The sequence below is a fragment of the Patagioenas fasciata genome, chromosome 29 (assembly GCF_037038585.1).
Source record: "Patagioenas fasciata isolate bPatFas1 chromosome 29, bPatFas1.hap1, whole genome shotgun sequence".
In the NCBI taxonomy this organism is placed as follows: domain Eukaryota; kingdom Metazoa; phylum Chordata; class Aves; order Columbiformes; family Columbidae; genus Patagioenas; species Patagioenas fasciata.
Window position 1 is genome coordinate 4,916,295 of NC_092548.1, and position 15,468 is coordinate 4,931,762.

The 15,468-nt window shown below is 63.3% G+C and overlaps 1 protein-coding gene across 2 annotated transcripts in view; it reads right to left on the reverse strand.

Moving 5' to 3' along the window:
• ACAP1 (ArfGAP with coiled-coil, ankyrin repeat and PH domains 1) overlaps window positions 1-15,139 on the reverse strand; it is a 52,370-nt gene extending 37,231 nt beyond the window's left edge. For both annotated transcript variants that reach the window (XM_071800143.1, XM_071800142.1), the window contains exons 1-5: window positions 15,062-15,139; window positions 8,716-8,773; window positions 3,943-4,050; window positions 2,860-2,913; window positions 11-69 (exon numbers count right to left, since the gene is read on the reverse strand). In XM_071800143.1, coding sequence (XP_071656244.1) covers window positions 11-69; window positions 2,860-2,913; window positions 3,943-4,050; window positions 8,716-8,773; window positions 15,062-15,114 — 332 coding nt within the window. In that variant the 5' untranslated portion in view covers window positions 15,115-15,139. The remainder of the gene's footprint in view (window positions 1-10; window positions 70-2,859; window positions 2,914-3,942; window positions 4,051-8,715; window positions 8,774-15,061) is intronic.
• Between the last annotated feature and the right edge of the window lie 329 nt (window positions 15,140-15,468).

Consider the following 15,468-nt stretch of genomic DNA (forward strand, 5'->3'; position numbering starts at 1 on the left):
CCCAACTCACTCCTTGAGCAGCGTGTGCAGGTGACGCTGCAGAGAGACCTGGGTGGTGTCCTGGAGCTCCTGGGGACACGGGGACAGCAATGGGGACATCGGAGGGACAGCAGGGGACAGCATGGGGACAGCAGGGGACAGCAGGGGACAGCAGGGGGACAGCAATGGGGACATCGGAGGGACAGCATGGGACAGCAGGGGGACAGCAGGGGACAGCATGGGACAGCAGGGGACAGCAGGGGGACAGCAGGGGACAGCAGGGGACAGCAGGGGACAGCAGGGGGACAGCATGGGGACAGCATGGGGACAGCAGGGGGACAGCAGGGGGACAGCATGGGGACAGCATGGGGACAGCAGGGGGACAGCAGGGGACAGCATGGGGACAGCATGGGGACAGCAGGGGGACAGCAGGGGACAGCATGGGGACAGCATGGGGACAGCATGGGGACAGCATGGGGACAGCAGGGGACAGCATGGGGACAGCATGGGGACAGCAGGGGACAGCATGGGGACAGCAGGGGGACAGCATGGGGACAGCAGGGGACAGCAGGGGGACAGCAGGGGGACAGCATGGGGACAGCATGGGGACAGCAGGGGGACAGCAGGGGACAGCAGGGGACAGCATGGGGACAGCAGGGGACAGCAGGGGGACAGCATGGGGACAGCATGGGGACAGCAGGGGACAGCAGGGGGACAGCAGGGGACAGCATGGGGACAGCAGGGGACAGCATGGGGACAGCAGGGGACAGCAGGGGACAGCATGGGGACAGCAGGGGGACAGCAGGGGACAGCAGGGGACAGCAGGGGGACAGCATGGGGACAGCAGGGGACAGCAGGGGGACAGCAGGGGACAGCAGGGGACAGCAGGGGGACAGCAGGGGACAGCATGGGGAGAGCAGGGGGACAGCAGGGGGACAGCAGGGGACAGCAGGGGACAGCAGGGGGACAGCAGGGGACAGCATGGGGACAGCATGGGGACAGCAGGGGGACAGCATGGGGACAGCAGGGGACAGCATGGGGACAGCAGGGGGACAGCATGGGGACAGCAGGGGACAGCATGGGGACAGCAGGGGGACAGCAGGGGACAGCAGGGGACAGCAATGGGGACAGCAGGGGGACAGCAGGGAACAGCATGGGGACAGCAGGGGGACAGCAGGGGACAGCAGGGGGACAGCAGGGGACAGCATGGGGACAGCAGGGGGACAGCAGGGGACAGCATGGGGACAGCAGGGGACAGCAGGGGACAGCAGGGGGACAGCATGGGGACAGCAGGGGACAGCATGGGGACAGCAGGGGACAGCAGGGGACAGCAGGGGGACAGCATGGGGACAGCATGGGGACAGCAGGGGGACAGCAGGGGACAGCATGGGGACAGCATGGGGACAGCATGGGGACAGCAGGGGGACAGCAGGGGGACAGCAGGGGACAGCAGGGGGACAGCAGGGGACAGCAATGGGGACAGCATGGGGACAGCAGGGGACAGCATGGGGACAGCAGGGAACAGCAGGGGGACAGCAGGGGGACAGCAGGGGGACAGCAGGGGACAGCATGGGGACAGCAGGGGACAGCAATGGGGACAGCATGGGGACAGCAGGGGGACAGCATGGGGACAGCAGGGGACAGCAGGGGGACAGCAGGGGACAGCAGGGGACAGCAGGGGACAGCATGGGGACAGCAGGGGGACAGCAGGGGGACAGCAATGGGGACATCGGAGGGACAGCAATGGGGACAGCATGGGGACAGCAGGGGACAGCAGGGGACAGCAGGGGGACAGCATGGGGACAGCAGGGGACAGCAGGGGGACAGCAGGGGACAGCAGGGGACAGCAGGGGACAGCAGGGGGACAGCAGGGGGACAGCAATGGGGACATCGGAGGGACAGCAATGGGGACAGCATGGGGACAGCAGGGGACAGCAGGGGACAGCAGGGGGACAGCATGGGGACAGCAGGGGACAGCAGGGGGACAGCAGGGGGACAGCAGGGGACAGCAGGGGACAGCAGGGGACAGCAGGGGGACAGCAGGGGACAGCATGGGGACAGCAGGGGGACAGCAGGGGGACAGCAGGGGACAGCAGGGGGACAGCAGGGGACAGCATGGGGACAGCAGGGGGACAGCATGGGGACAGCAGGGGACAGCAGGGGGACAGCAGGGGGACAGCAGGGGACAGCAGGGGACAGCAGGGGGACAGCAGGGGGACAGCAGGGGACAGCACGGGACAGCAGGGGACAGCAGGGGGACAGCATGGGGACAGCAGGGGGACAGCAGGGGACAGCAGGGGACAGCATGGGGACAGCAGGGGGACAGCAGGGGACAGCATGGGGACAGCAGGGGGACAATGGGGTATGGGACGGGGGACATGGGGACATCGGGTATGGGACATTGGGACATGGGGACATGGGAACAGGGGGATATGGGACATGGGACATGGGGACAGGGGGATATGGGGACAGGGGGACATGGGGATATGGGGACATGGGACATTGGGACATGGGGACATGGGGTATGGGGACAGGGGGATATGGGGACATGGGGACATGGGTTTTGGGGACAGGGGGATCATGGGACATTGGGACATATGGACAGGAGGACAGGGGGACATGGGGACATGGGAACAGGGGGACATAGGGACCTGGGGACATTGGGGGACACGGGAGTTGGGGACCCGGGGGGGCTGTGGGTCCTTCACTGACCCCTGGGGGCGTGGCCAGACAGCGGAGGGGGCGTGACCAACGCGGGGAGGTATGGCCAATCAGGGGAAAGGGGCGTGGCCACGCTGGGGAACGGGGTTTTGCAGCCAAGGGGCGTGGCCTGAGGAGCGAGGGGCGTGGCTTGGGGAGGAGGGGGCGTGGCCTGCGCACCTCGTGGCTGTCAATCATCTGCTCTAGGGACTCGCAGAGCTTCTCCAGCGCCTCCTGGGGGGAAATTGGGGGTCACGGGGGGGCAGAGGGGTCAAGGGGGGGGGCAGGACCCCCATCCCACTCCCCATTGCACCCCCAGACCTCCCCCCTCATTTTTGGGGTGCTCACCCCCCCATTGTACCCCCATTTTGGGGGTGTTCCCCCCTATTTTCGGGGCGCTCCCCCCCCATTTCTGGGGCGCTCCCCCTCCCCATTTTTGGGGTCCTCCCCCCCATTTTTCGGGGCGCTCCCCCCCCCCTTTTGGGGTCCGCCCCCCCATTTCTGGGGCGCTCCCCCCCCCATTTTGGGGTGCTACCCCCCATTTTTGGGGTGCTCCCCCCCCATTTTGGGCCCTTCCCCCCCATTTTTGGGGCGCTCCCCCCCATTTTGGGGCGCCCTGCCCCACCTTTGTGGGGCGCTTCCCCCCCATTTTTGGGGCGCTCCCCCCTATTTTTGGGGCGCTCCCCCTCCCCCCATTTTGGGGTCCTCCCCCCCCATTTTGGGGCGCTCCCCCCCCATTTTTAGGGCGTTCCCCCCCCCATTTTTGGGCCGCTCCCCCCCCATTTTGGGGCGCTCCCCCCTATTTTTGGGGCACTCCTCCCCCCTCTTTGGGGTGCTCCCCCTCATTTTGAGGGTGTTCCCCCCTATTCTCAGGGTGCTCCACCACCCCATTTTTGGGGCGCTCCCCCCCCATTTTGGGCCCTTCTCCCCCATTTTTGGGGTGCCTCCCCCGCCCCATTTTGGGCGCTCCCCCCCATTTTTGGGGTGCTCTCCCCCTATTTTTGGGGCGCTCCCCCCCCCATTTGGGATGCTTCCCCCCCCCTATTTTCGGGGCGCTCCACCCCCCATTTTTGGGGTGCTCCCCCGGCCCATTTCGGGCCCTTCTCCCCCATTTTCGGGGTGCTCCCCCCACCCCATTTCGGGCGCTCCCCCTCCCCCCATTTTTGGGCCGCTCCCCCCCCATTTTGGGGCGCTCCCCCCCCCATTTTTGGGCCGCTCCCCCCCCATTTTGGGGCGCTCCCCCCCCATTTTTGGGGCGCTCACCCTCACCGGGGGCTCCCCCCGCAGCGCCCGCAGCCCCCGCACCAGGGCCCGGCTGCTCCCCAGCAGCTGCTGCCCCGCGGCCACCACGGCCGAGCCCAACTTCAGCACCTGGGGGGGGACGGGACGGGCTGGGGGGGCCAATGCAGCCCCGGGACCCCCCGGGACCCCCACACCCCGACAAACACCCCCAGATCCCAACACCCACCCCCAGATCCCAATAAACACCCCCAGATCCCAAGAACCACCCCCAGATCCCAACAAACACCCCCAGATCCCAACAACCCCCCCCAGATCCCAACACCCACCCCCAGATCCCAACAACCACCCCCAGATCCCAACAAACACCCCCAGATCCCAACAACCCCCCCCAGATCCCAACAAACACCCCCAGATCCCAACAAACACCCCCACATCCCAACAGACACCCCCAGATCCCAACAAACACCCCCAGATTCCAACACTCACCCCCAGATCCCAACAATCACCCCCAGATCCCAACGATCACCCCCAGATCCCAACACCCACCCCCATATCCCAACAACCACCCCCAGATCCCAACAACCACCCCCACATCCCAACGATCACCCCCAGATCCCAACAATCACCCCCACATCCCAACAAACACCCCCAGATCCCAACGATCACCCCCAGATCCCAACAAACACCCCCACATCCCAACAAACACCCCCAGATCCCAACAAACACCCCCAGATCCCAACAATCACCCTCAGATCCCAACAAACACCCCCAGATCCCAACAACCACCCCCAGATCCCAACGATCACCGCCAGATCCCAACAATCACCCCCAGATCCCAACACCCACCCCCAGATCCCAACAACCACCCCCAGATCCCAATAAACACCCCCAGATCCCAACAACCACCCCCAGATCCCAACGATCACCCCCAGATCCCAACAAACACCCCCAGATCCCAACACCCACCCCCAGATCCCAACACCCACCCCCAGATCCCAACAATCACCCCCAGATCCCAACAACCACCCCCAGATCCCAACGATCACCCCCAGATCCCAACAAACACCTGCAGATCCCAACAATCACCCCCAGATCCCAACAATCACCCCCAGATCCAAACAATCACCCCCACATCCCAACAAACACCCCCAGATCCCTACACCCACCCCCAGATCCCAACAACCACCCTCAGATCCCAACAAACACCCCCACATCCCAACAACCACCCCCAGATCCCAACAAACACCCCCACATCCCAACAACCACCCCCAGATCCCAACAAACACCCCCACATCCCAACAACCACCCCCAGATCCCAACAATCACCCCCAGATCCCAACACCCACCCCCAGATCCCAACAACCACCCCAGATCCCAACAATCACCCCCAGATCCCAACAACCACCCCCAGATCCCAACAAACACCCCCAGATCCCAACGATCACCCCCAGATCCCAACAAACACCCCCACATCCCAACAATCACCCCCAGATCCCAACAATCACCCCCAGATCCCAACAAACACCCCCAGATCCCAACAACCACCCCCAGATCCCAACAATCACCCCCACATCCCAACAAACACCCCCAGATCCCAACAAACACCCCCAGATCCCAACACCCACCCCCAGATCCCAATAAACACCCCCAGATCCCAACAACCACCCCCAGATCCCAACAACCACCCCCAGATCCCAACAAACACCCCCAGATCCCAATGATCACCGCCAGATCCCAACGATCACCCCCAGATCCCAACAATCACCCCCAGATCCCAACAAACACCCCCAGATCCCAACACCCACCCCCAGATCCCAATAAACACCCCCAGATCCCAACAACCACCCCCAGATCCCAACAAACACCCCCAGATCCCAACAAACACCCCCAGATCCAAACAATCACCCCCAGATCCCAACAAACACCCCCAGATCCCAACACCCACCCCCAGATCCCAACAACCACCCCCAGATCCCAATGATCACCGCCAGATCCCAACGATCACCCCCAGATCCCAACAATCACCCCCAGATCCCAACAATCACCCCCAGATCCCGACAACCACCCCCAGATCGCAACAATCACCCCCAGATCCCAACGATCACCCCCAGATCCAAACAACCCCCCCCACATCCCAACAACCACCCCCAGATCCCAACAACCACCCCCAGATCCCAACAAACACCCCCAGATCCCAACACCCACCCCTAGATCCCAACGATCACCGCCACATCCCAACAGACACCCCCACATCCCAACAATCACCCCCAGATCCCAACGATCACCCCCAGATCCCAACAAACACCCCCAGATCCCAACAAACACCCCCAGATCCCAACACCCACCCCCAGATCCCAATAAACACCCCCAGATCCCAACAACCACCCCCAGATCCCAACAACCACCCCCAGATCCCAACAAACACCCCCAGATCCCAATGATCACCGCCAGATCCCAACGATCACCCCCAGATCCCAACAATCACCCCCAGATCCCAACAAACACCCCCAGATCCCAACACCCACCCCCAGATCCCAATAAACACCCCCAGATCCCAACAACCACCCCCAGATCCCAACAAACACCCCCAGATCCCAACAAACACCCCCAGATCCAAACAATCACCCCCAGATCCCAACAAACACCCCCAGATCCCAACACCCACCCCCAGATCCCAACAACCACCCCCAGATCCCAATGATCACCGCCAGATCCCAACGATCACCCCCAGATCCCAACAATCACCCCCAGATCCCAACAATCACCCCCAGATCCCGACAACCACCCCCAGATCGCAACAATCACCCCCAGATCCCAACGATCACCCCCAGATCCAAACAACCCCCCCCACATCCCAACAACCACCCCCAGATCCCAACAACCACCCCCAGATCCCAACAAACACCCCCAGATCCCAACACCCACCCCTAGATCCCAACGATCACCGCCACATCCCAACAGACACCCCCACATCCCAACAATCACCCCCAGATCCCAACGATCACCCCCAGATCCCAACAACCACCCCCAGATCCCAACAATCACCCCCAGATCCCAACGATCACCCCCAAATCCCAACGATCACCGCCAGATCCCAACAATCACCCCCAGATCCCAACAAACACCCCCAGATCCCAACACCCACCCCAGATCCCAACAAACACCCCCAGATCCCAACGATCACCCCCAGATCCCAACGATCACCCCCAGATCCCAACAACCACCCCCACATCCCACCAATCACCCCCAGATCCCGACAATCACCCCCAGATCCCAACAACCACCCCCAGATCCCAACAAACACCCCCACATCCCAACAACCACCCCCAGATCCCAACAAACACCCCCAGATCCCAACAACCACCCCCAGATCCCGACAATCACCCCCAGATCCCAACAGACACCCCTAGATCCCAACAAACACCCCCAGATCCCAACAACCACCCCCACATCCCAACAAACACCCCCAGATCCCAACGATCACCCCCAGATCCCAACAAACACCCCCAGATCCCAACGATCACCCCCACATCCCAACAGACACCCCCAGATCCCAACAAACACCCCCACATCCCAACAACCACCCCCAGATCCCAACAATCACCCCCAGATCCCCTCAGATCCCTCCAGATCCCACCAGATCCCCCTGGAGCTCACTGATCATCCCCAGATCCCCCCGGATCCCCCCAGATCCCCTGATCCCAATGGATCACACCCCCCCAATCCCACCGATCACCCCCAGATCCCCTCGGGTCCCACTGATCACCCCCAGATCCCAACAATCACCCCCAGATCCCCTGATCCCAATGGATCACACACCCCCCAATCCCACTGATCACCCCCAGATTCCCCAATCCCTCCAGATCCCACCAGATCCCCTGGGATCCCTCCTCGATCCCTCTGATCCCCCCCCCCCCCCGGATCCCCACTGATCACCCCCAGATCCCCCAATCCCCCCAAATCCCAACAATCCCCCCCAGATCCCCCCAGATCCCACTGATCACCCCCAGACCCCCCACTCCCCCCAGATCCCACCCTATTGCACCAGATTCCCCCGATCCCTCCCGGACACCTGGGTCCCCCCCCCCCAAAGTTGGGGTCCCCCCTCAGATGTTGGGGTCCCCTCCAGATTTTTGGACACCCCCCCCGATTTTGGGGTCCCCTCCCGGCTCCCTGGGTCCCCCCCATATTTTGGGGTCCCCCCCGATTTTGGGGACCCCTCCCGGCCCCTGGATCCCCCCCATATTTTGGGGTCCCCCCCGATTTTGGGGTCCCCTCCCGGCCCCCTGGGTCCCCCCCATATTTTGGGGTCCCCCCCGATTTTGGGGTCCCCTCCCGGCCCCTGGGTCCCCCCCATATTTTGGGGGCCCCCCCGATTTTGGGGTCCCCTCCCGGCCCCCTGGGTCCCCCCCATATTTTGGGGTCCCCCCCGATTTTGGGGTCCCCTCCCGGCCCCCTGGGTCCCCCCCATATTTTGGGGTCCCCCCCGATTTTGGGGTCCCCTCCCGGCCCCCTGGGTCCCCCCCATACTTTGGGGTCCCCTCCCAATTTTGGGGTCCCCTCCCGGCCCCCTGGGTCCCCCCCATATTTTGGGGTCCCCCCCGATTTTGGGGTGTCCCCCCCGATTTTGGGGTCCCCTCCCGGCCCCTGGATCCCCCCCATATTTTGTGGTCCCCCCCGATTTTGGGGTCCCCTCCCGGCCCCTGGGTCCCCCCCATATTTTGGGGTCCCCCCCCGATTTTGGGGTCCCCTCCTGGCCCCTGGGTCCCCCCCATATTTTGGGGTCCCCCCCACCTTCTCCAGCTGCGTCTCCAGTTCGGCCACATCGGCCTCGGCCTCTTCAACGGCCGCCCTGGGGTGCAGGGGGTTTTGGGGTTCAGGGGGGGTTTGGGGGTTCAGGGGGGGTTTTGGGGTTCAGGAGGGTTTGGGGGTTCAGGGGCGTTTGGGGGTCACGGGGGGTTTTGGGGTTCAGGGGGGGTTGGGGGTTCACAAAGGGGTTTGGGGGTCACAAAGGGATTATGGGGGTAATGGGGTACAGGGGGGTTTTGGGGGTCACAAAGGGGGTTTTGGGGGTCACAAGGGGTTTTGGGGTTCAGGGGGTTTTGGGGTTCAGGGGGTTGGGGGTTCACAAAGGGGTTATGGGGGGAATGGGGTACAGGGGGGTTTTGGGGGTCACAAAGGGGTTTTGGGGGTCACAAGGGGTTTTGGGGTTCAGGGGGGTTTGGGGGTTCAGGGGGTTGGGGGTCACAAAGGGGTTATGGGGGAATGGGGGTACAGGGGGGTTTTGGGGGTCATGGGGGGTTTTGGGGGTCACAAAGGGGTTTTGGGGTTCAGGGGGGTTTGGGGGTTCAGGGGGTTGGGGGTTCACAAAGGGGTTATAGGGGAAAGGGGTACAGGGGGGTTTTGGGGGTCATGGGGGGTTTTGGGGGTCACAAAGGGGTTTTGGGGTTCAGGGGGGTTTGGGGGTTCAGGGGGTTGGGGGTCACAAAGGGGTTATGGGGGGAATGGGGTACAGGGGGGTTTTGGGGGTCACCAGGGGTTTTGGGGTTCAGGGGGGTTTGGGGGTTCAGGGGGGTTTGGGGGTCACGGGGGTTTTGGGGTTCAGGGGGGGCTGGGGGTTCACAAAGGGGTTTGGGGGTCACAAAGGGGTTATGGGGGTAATGGGGTACAGGGGGGTTTTGGGGGTCACAAAGGGGTTTTGGGGTTCAGGGGGGTTTTGGGGTTCAGGGGGGTTTGGGGGTTCAGGGGGGTTTGGGGGTCATGGGGGTTTGGGGTTCACAAAGGGGTTATGGGGGGAATGGGGGTACAGGGGGGTTTTGGGGGTCACAAAGGGGTTTTGGGGGTCATGAGGGGGTTTTGGGGTTCACCAGGGGTTTTGGGAGGGTTATGGGGGTACAGGGGGTTTGGGGGTCACAAAGGGGTTATGGGGGTAATGGGGTACAGGGGGGTTTTGGGGGTACAGGGGGGTTTTGGGGGTCATGAGGGGGTTTTGGGGTTCAGGGGGGTTTGGGGGTTCAGGGGGTTGGGGGTTCACAAAGGGGTTATGGGGGAATGGGGGTACAGGGGAGTTTTGGGGGTCATGGGGGGTTTTGGGGGTCACAAGGGGTTTTGGGGTTCGGGGGGTTGGGGTTCACAAAGGGGTTTGGGGGTCACAAAGGGGTTATGGGGGAATGGGGGTACAGGGGGGTTTTGGGGGTCACAAAGGGGTTTTGGGGGTCACAAGGGGGTTTTGGGGTTCAGGGGGGTTTGGGGGTTCAGGGGGTTGGGGGTTCACAAAGGGGTTATGGGGGTAATGGGGTACAGGGGGGTTTTGGGGGTCACAAAGGGGTTTTGGGGGTCACAAGGGATTTTGGGGTTCAGGGGGGTTTGGGGGTTCAGGGGGTTGGGGGTTCACAAAGGGGTTATGGGGGGAATGGGGTACAGGGGGGTTTTGGGGGTCATGGGGGGTTTTGGGGGTCACAAAGGGGTTTTGGGGGTCATGGGGGGTTTTGGGGGTCATGAGGGGGTTTTGGGGTTCACCAGGGGGTTTGGGAGGGTTATGGGGGTACAGGGGGGTTTGGGCGTCACAAGGGGGTTTGGGGGTGGTTTTGGGGGTCACCAGGGGGTTTGGGGGGGTTATGGGGGTACAGGGGGTTTTGGGGTTCACAAAGGAGTTATGGGGGTCACAAGGGGTTTTGGGGTTCATGAGGGGGTTTGGGGGTCACAAGGGGGTTTTGGGGTTCGGGGGGGTTGGGGTTCACAAAGGGGTTTGGGGGTCACAAAGGGGTTTGGGGGTAATGGGGTACAGGGGGGTTTTGGGGGTCATGGGGGGTTTTGGGGTCACGGGGGGGTTTTGGGGTTCAGGGGGGTTTGGGGGTTCAGGGGGTTGGGGGTTCACAAAGGGGTTTGGGGGTCACAAAGGGGTTATGGGGGTAATGGGGTACAGGGGGGTTTTGGGGGTCACAAAGGGGGTTTTGGGGGTCACAAGTGGTTTTGGGGTTCAGGGGGGTTTGGGGGTTCAGGGGGTTGGGGGTTCACAAAGGGGTTTGGGGTTCACAAAGGGGTTTGGGGGTCACAAAGGGGTTATGGGGGTAATGGGGTTCAGGGGGGTTTTGGGGGTCATGGGGGGTTTTGGGGGTCACAAGGGGTTTTGGGGTTCAGGGGGGTTTGGGGGTTCAGGGGGTTGGGGGTTCACAAAGGGGTTATGGGGGGAATGGGGGTACAGGGGGGTTTTGGGGGTCACAAAGGGGTTTTGGGGGTCACAAGGGGGTTTTGGGGTTCAGGGGGGTTTGGGGGTCACAAAGGGGTTGGGGGTTCACAAAGGGGTTATGGGGGGAATGGGGGTACAGGGGGGTTTTGGGGGTCACAAAGGGGTTTTGGGGTTCAGGGGGGTTTTGGGGTTCAGGGGGGTTTGGGGGTCACAAAGGGGTTGGGGGTTCACAAAGGGGTTATGGGGGGAATGGGGGTACAGGGGGGTTTTGGGGGTCACAAAGGGGTTTTGGGGGTCACAAGGGGTTTTGGGGTTCAGGGGGGTTTGGGGGTTCAGGGGGTTGGGGGTTCACAAAGGGGTTATGGGGGTAATGGGGTACAGGGGGGTTTTGGGGGTCACAAAGGGGTTTTGGGGGTCATGGGGGGTTTTGGGGGGTCATGAGGGGGTTTTGGGGTTCACCAGGGGGTTTGGGAGGGTTATGGGGGTACAGGGGGGTTTGGGGGTCACAAGGGGGTTTGGGGGTGGTTTTGAGGGTCACCAGGGGGTTTGGGGGGGTTATGGGGGTACAGGGGGTTTTGGGGTTCACAAAGGAGTTATGGGGGGTCACAAGGGGTTTTGGGGTTCATGAGGGGGTTTGGGGGTCACAAGGGGGTTTTGGGGGTCACAAGGGGTTTTGGGGTTCACAAAGGGGTTTTGGGGGTCACAAGGGGGTTTTGGGGTTCAGGGGGGTCTGGGGGTTCACAAAGGGGTTTGGGGGTCACAAAGGGGTTTGGGGGTAATGGGGTACAGGGGGGTTTTGGGGGTCACAAAGGGGTTTTGGGGTTCAGGGGGGTTTGGGGGTTCAGGGGGTTGGGGGATCACAAAGGGGTTATGGGGGGAATGGGGTACAGGGGGGTTTTGGGGGTCATGGGGGGTTTTGGGGTTCAGGGGGGTTTGGGGGTTCAGGGGGTTGGGGGTTCACAAAGGGGTTATGGGGGGAATGGGGGTACAGGGGGGTTTTGGGGGTCATGGGGGGTTTTGGGGTTCAGGGGGGTTTGGGGGTTCAGGGGGTTGGGGGTTCACAAAGGGGTTATGGGGGGAATGGGGGTACAGGGGGGTTTTGGGGGTCACAAAGGGGTTTTGGGGGGTCATGAGGGGGTTTTGGGGTTCACCAGGGGGTTTGGGAGGGTTATGGGGGTACAGGGGGGTTTGGGGGTCACAAGGGGTTATGTGGGGTCATGAGGGGTTTTGGGGGTCACAAAAGGGTTTTGGGGGTCATGGGGGGGTTTGGGGGTCATGAGGGGTTTTTGGGGGTCACAGGGGGTTATGTGGGGTCATGAGGGGTTTTGGGGGTCACAAAAGGGTTTTGGGGGTCATGGGGGGGTTTGGGGGTCACGAGGGGGTTTTGGGGTCTCTGGGAAGGTTTGGGGGTCACAAAGAGGTTTGGGGGGTCAGGGGGATCATGGGGGGGTCACTGGGGGGTTTGGGGGTCACTGGGGGGCGATGGGGGTTGGGGGTCACAAGGGGGATTTGGGGGCTCATGGGTGGCTTGGGGGGCATGGGGGGGGTTGGGGTCATTTGGGGAGGTTTTGGGGTGATTTGGGGAGTTTTGGGGGTGATTTGGGGCGGTTTTGGGGGTGATTTGGGGCAGTTGTTGGGGTGATTTGGGGCAAATTTTGGGGTGATTTCAGGAGTTTTTGGGGTGATTTGGGGAGGTTTTGGGGGTGATTTGGGGCAGTTTTTGGGGTGATTTGAGGCAGATTTGGGGGTGATTTGGGGCAAATTTGGGGGTGATTTGGGGCAGATTTGGGGGCGATTCGGGGCAGTTTTTGGGGTGATTTGGGGCGGTTTTTGGGGTGATTTGGGGCAAATTTTGGGGTGATTTGGGGCGGTTTTTGGGGTGATTTGGGGCAAATTTGGGGGTGATTTGGGGTAGATTTGGGGGTGATTTGGGGCGGTTTTTGGGGTGATTTGGGGCAGATTTGGGGGCGATTCGGGGCAGTTTTTGGGGTGATTTGGGGCAGATTTGGGGGTGATTTGGGGTGGTTTTTGGGGTGATTTGGGGCGGTTTTTGGGGTGATTTCCGGGGATTTTGGGGCCCCACGGTGACATTTCCGGTGGCGCCGTCACCGCGGTGACATCATGGGGGGGGGGGGGGATGGGGCGCCCCGAAATGGCGGGAAACGCCCCCCCCACCTCCTCCTCGTGCAAGGACCCCCCCCCCCCCTTCGTGCAAGGGACCCCCTGGTGCAAGCTCCGCCCCCTCGTGCAAAACCCCCTCGTGCAAGAGCCCCCCCGTGCAAGAGCCAAATGCTTGTGCAAGAGCCCCCTCGTGCAAGAGCCAAATGCTTGTGCAAGACCCCCCCCTCGTGCAAGAGCCAAACGCTTGTGCAAGACCCCCCCCTCGTGCAAGAGCCCCCTCGTGCAAGAACCAGCTCACACGTGCAAGCCCCCCCCGTGCAAGCCCCGCCCCTTCCCACAAGCCCCCTCGTGCAAGACCCCCCCCACGTGCAAGAGCCACCTGCTTGTGCAAGGCCCAACCGGTCACGTGAAGCCCCCTCGTGCAAGACCCCCCCCTTGTGCAAAACCCCCCCCTCGTGCAAGACCCCCCCCTTGTGCAAAAGCCCCCTTGTGCAAACCCCCTTGTGCAAACCCCCCCATGCAAACCCCCCCGTGCAAACCCCCCCGTGCAAAACCCCCCCGTGCAAACCCCCCCGTGCAAAACCCCCCTTGTGCAAAACCCCCCCGTGCAAACCCCCCCGTGCAAACCCCCCCGTACAAACCCCCCTTGTGCAACCCCCCCGTGCAAAAACCCCCCCGTGCAAACCCCCCCGTGCAAACCCCCCCGTACAAACCCCCCCCGTGCAAACCCCCCCGTGCAAACCCCCCCGTGCAAACCCCCCCCGTGCAAAACCCCCCTTGTGCAAACCCCCCCGTGCAACCCCCCCGTGCAAAACCCCCCCGTGCAAAACCCCCTTGTGCAAACCCCCCCGTGCAAACCCCCCTTGTGCAAACCCCCCCGTGCAACCCCCCCGTGCAAAACCCCCCCGTGCAACCCCCCCCCGTGCAAAAACCCCCTTGTGCAAACCCCCCCGTGCAAACCCCCCCGTGCAAACCCCCCCGTGCAAAACCCCCTTGTGCAAACCCCCCCGTGCAAAACCCCCCCGTGCAAACCCCTCCTTGTGCAAACCCCCCCGTGCAAAACCCCCCCGTGCAAACCCCCCCGTGCAAACCCCCCCGTGCAAAACCCCCCCGTGCAAAACCCCCCCGTGCAAAAACCCCCTTGTGCAAACCCCCCCGTGCAAACCCCCCCGTGTAACCCCCCCCAATCACACGCGTGTGCAAGGCCCCCCCGCCCCTCCCCCACTCTCTATCCCCTCCCCTCCCCCCCCCGCGGTTTCCTGCCCCTCCCCCCCCCCCCCCCACCTTGTGCACCCACGTGCGAAACCGCTTCCTGTCCACGGGGGGGGGCGGGGGGGGGGTGGGGGTTCCTTGGGGGGGGGTCACAGTTTGGGGGGGGTCAGGGGGTGATGGGGGGGGGCTGGTTATGGGGACATTGGGGGGGTCCCTGGGGGGGTCCCCAAGTGTCCCAAGGGGGGGTCCTGGTTATGGGGACATTGGGGGGTCCCTGGGGGGGTCCCCAAGTGTCCCAAGGGGGGGTCCTGGTTATGGGGACATTGGGGGGGGTTTGGGGGGTCCCCAAATGTCCCAAGGGGGGGTCCTGGTTATGGGGACATTGGGGGGTCCATAATGGGGGGGTGTCGGGGGGGGTCCCCAAGGGTCCTAAGGGGGGGTCCTGGTTATGGGGACATTGGGGGGGGTCTGGGGGGTCCCCAAGTGTCTCTGGGGGGGTCCCAGACACGGGGGGGGGACACAAGGGGATTCGGGGTGCTGGGGGGGGGGGTCCTGGTTATGGGGACATTGGGGGGGGCCTGGGGGGTCCCCAAGGGTCCCAAGGGGGGGTCCCGGTACCTGAACCAGGGGGAGTCCCGCAGACACTCCTCGAAGTTCAAGTTCAACGTCATCGTGGGGGGGGACACGAGGGGACACGGGGGGGGACACTGGGGGACACGGGGGGGGGCACTGGGACACGGGGGGGACACTGGGGGGGACACTGGGGGACACGGGGGGGGCACTGGGACACTGGGGGGGACACTGGGGGTGACACTGGGGGACACGGGGGGGGCACTGGGACACGGGGGGGACACTGGGGGGGACACTGGGGGACACGGGGGGGGCACTGGGACACGGGGGGGACACTGGGGGTGACACTGGGGGACACGGGGGGGGGCACTGGGACACGGGGGGGACACTGAGGGTGACACTGGGGGACACGGGGGGGGGCACTGGGACACGGGGGGGACACTGGGGGGGACACT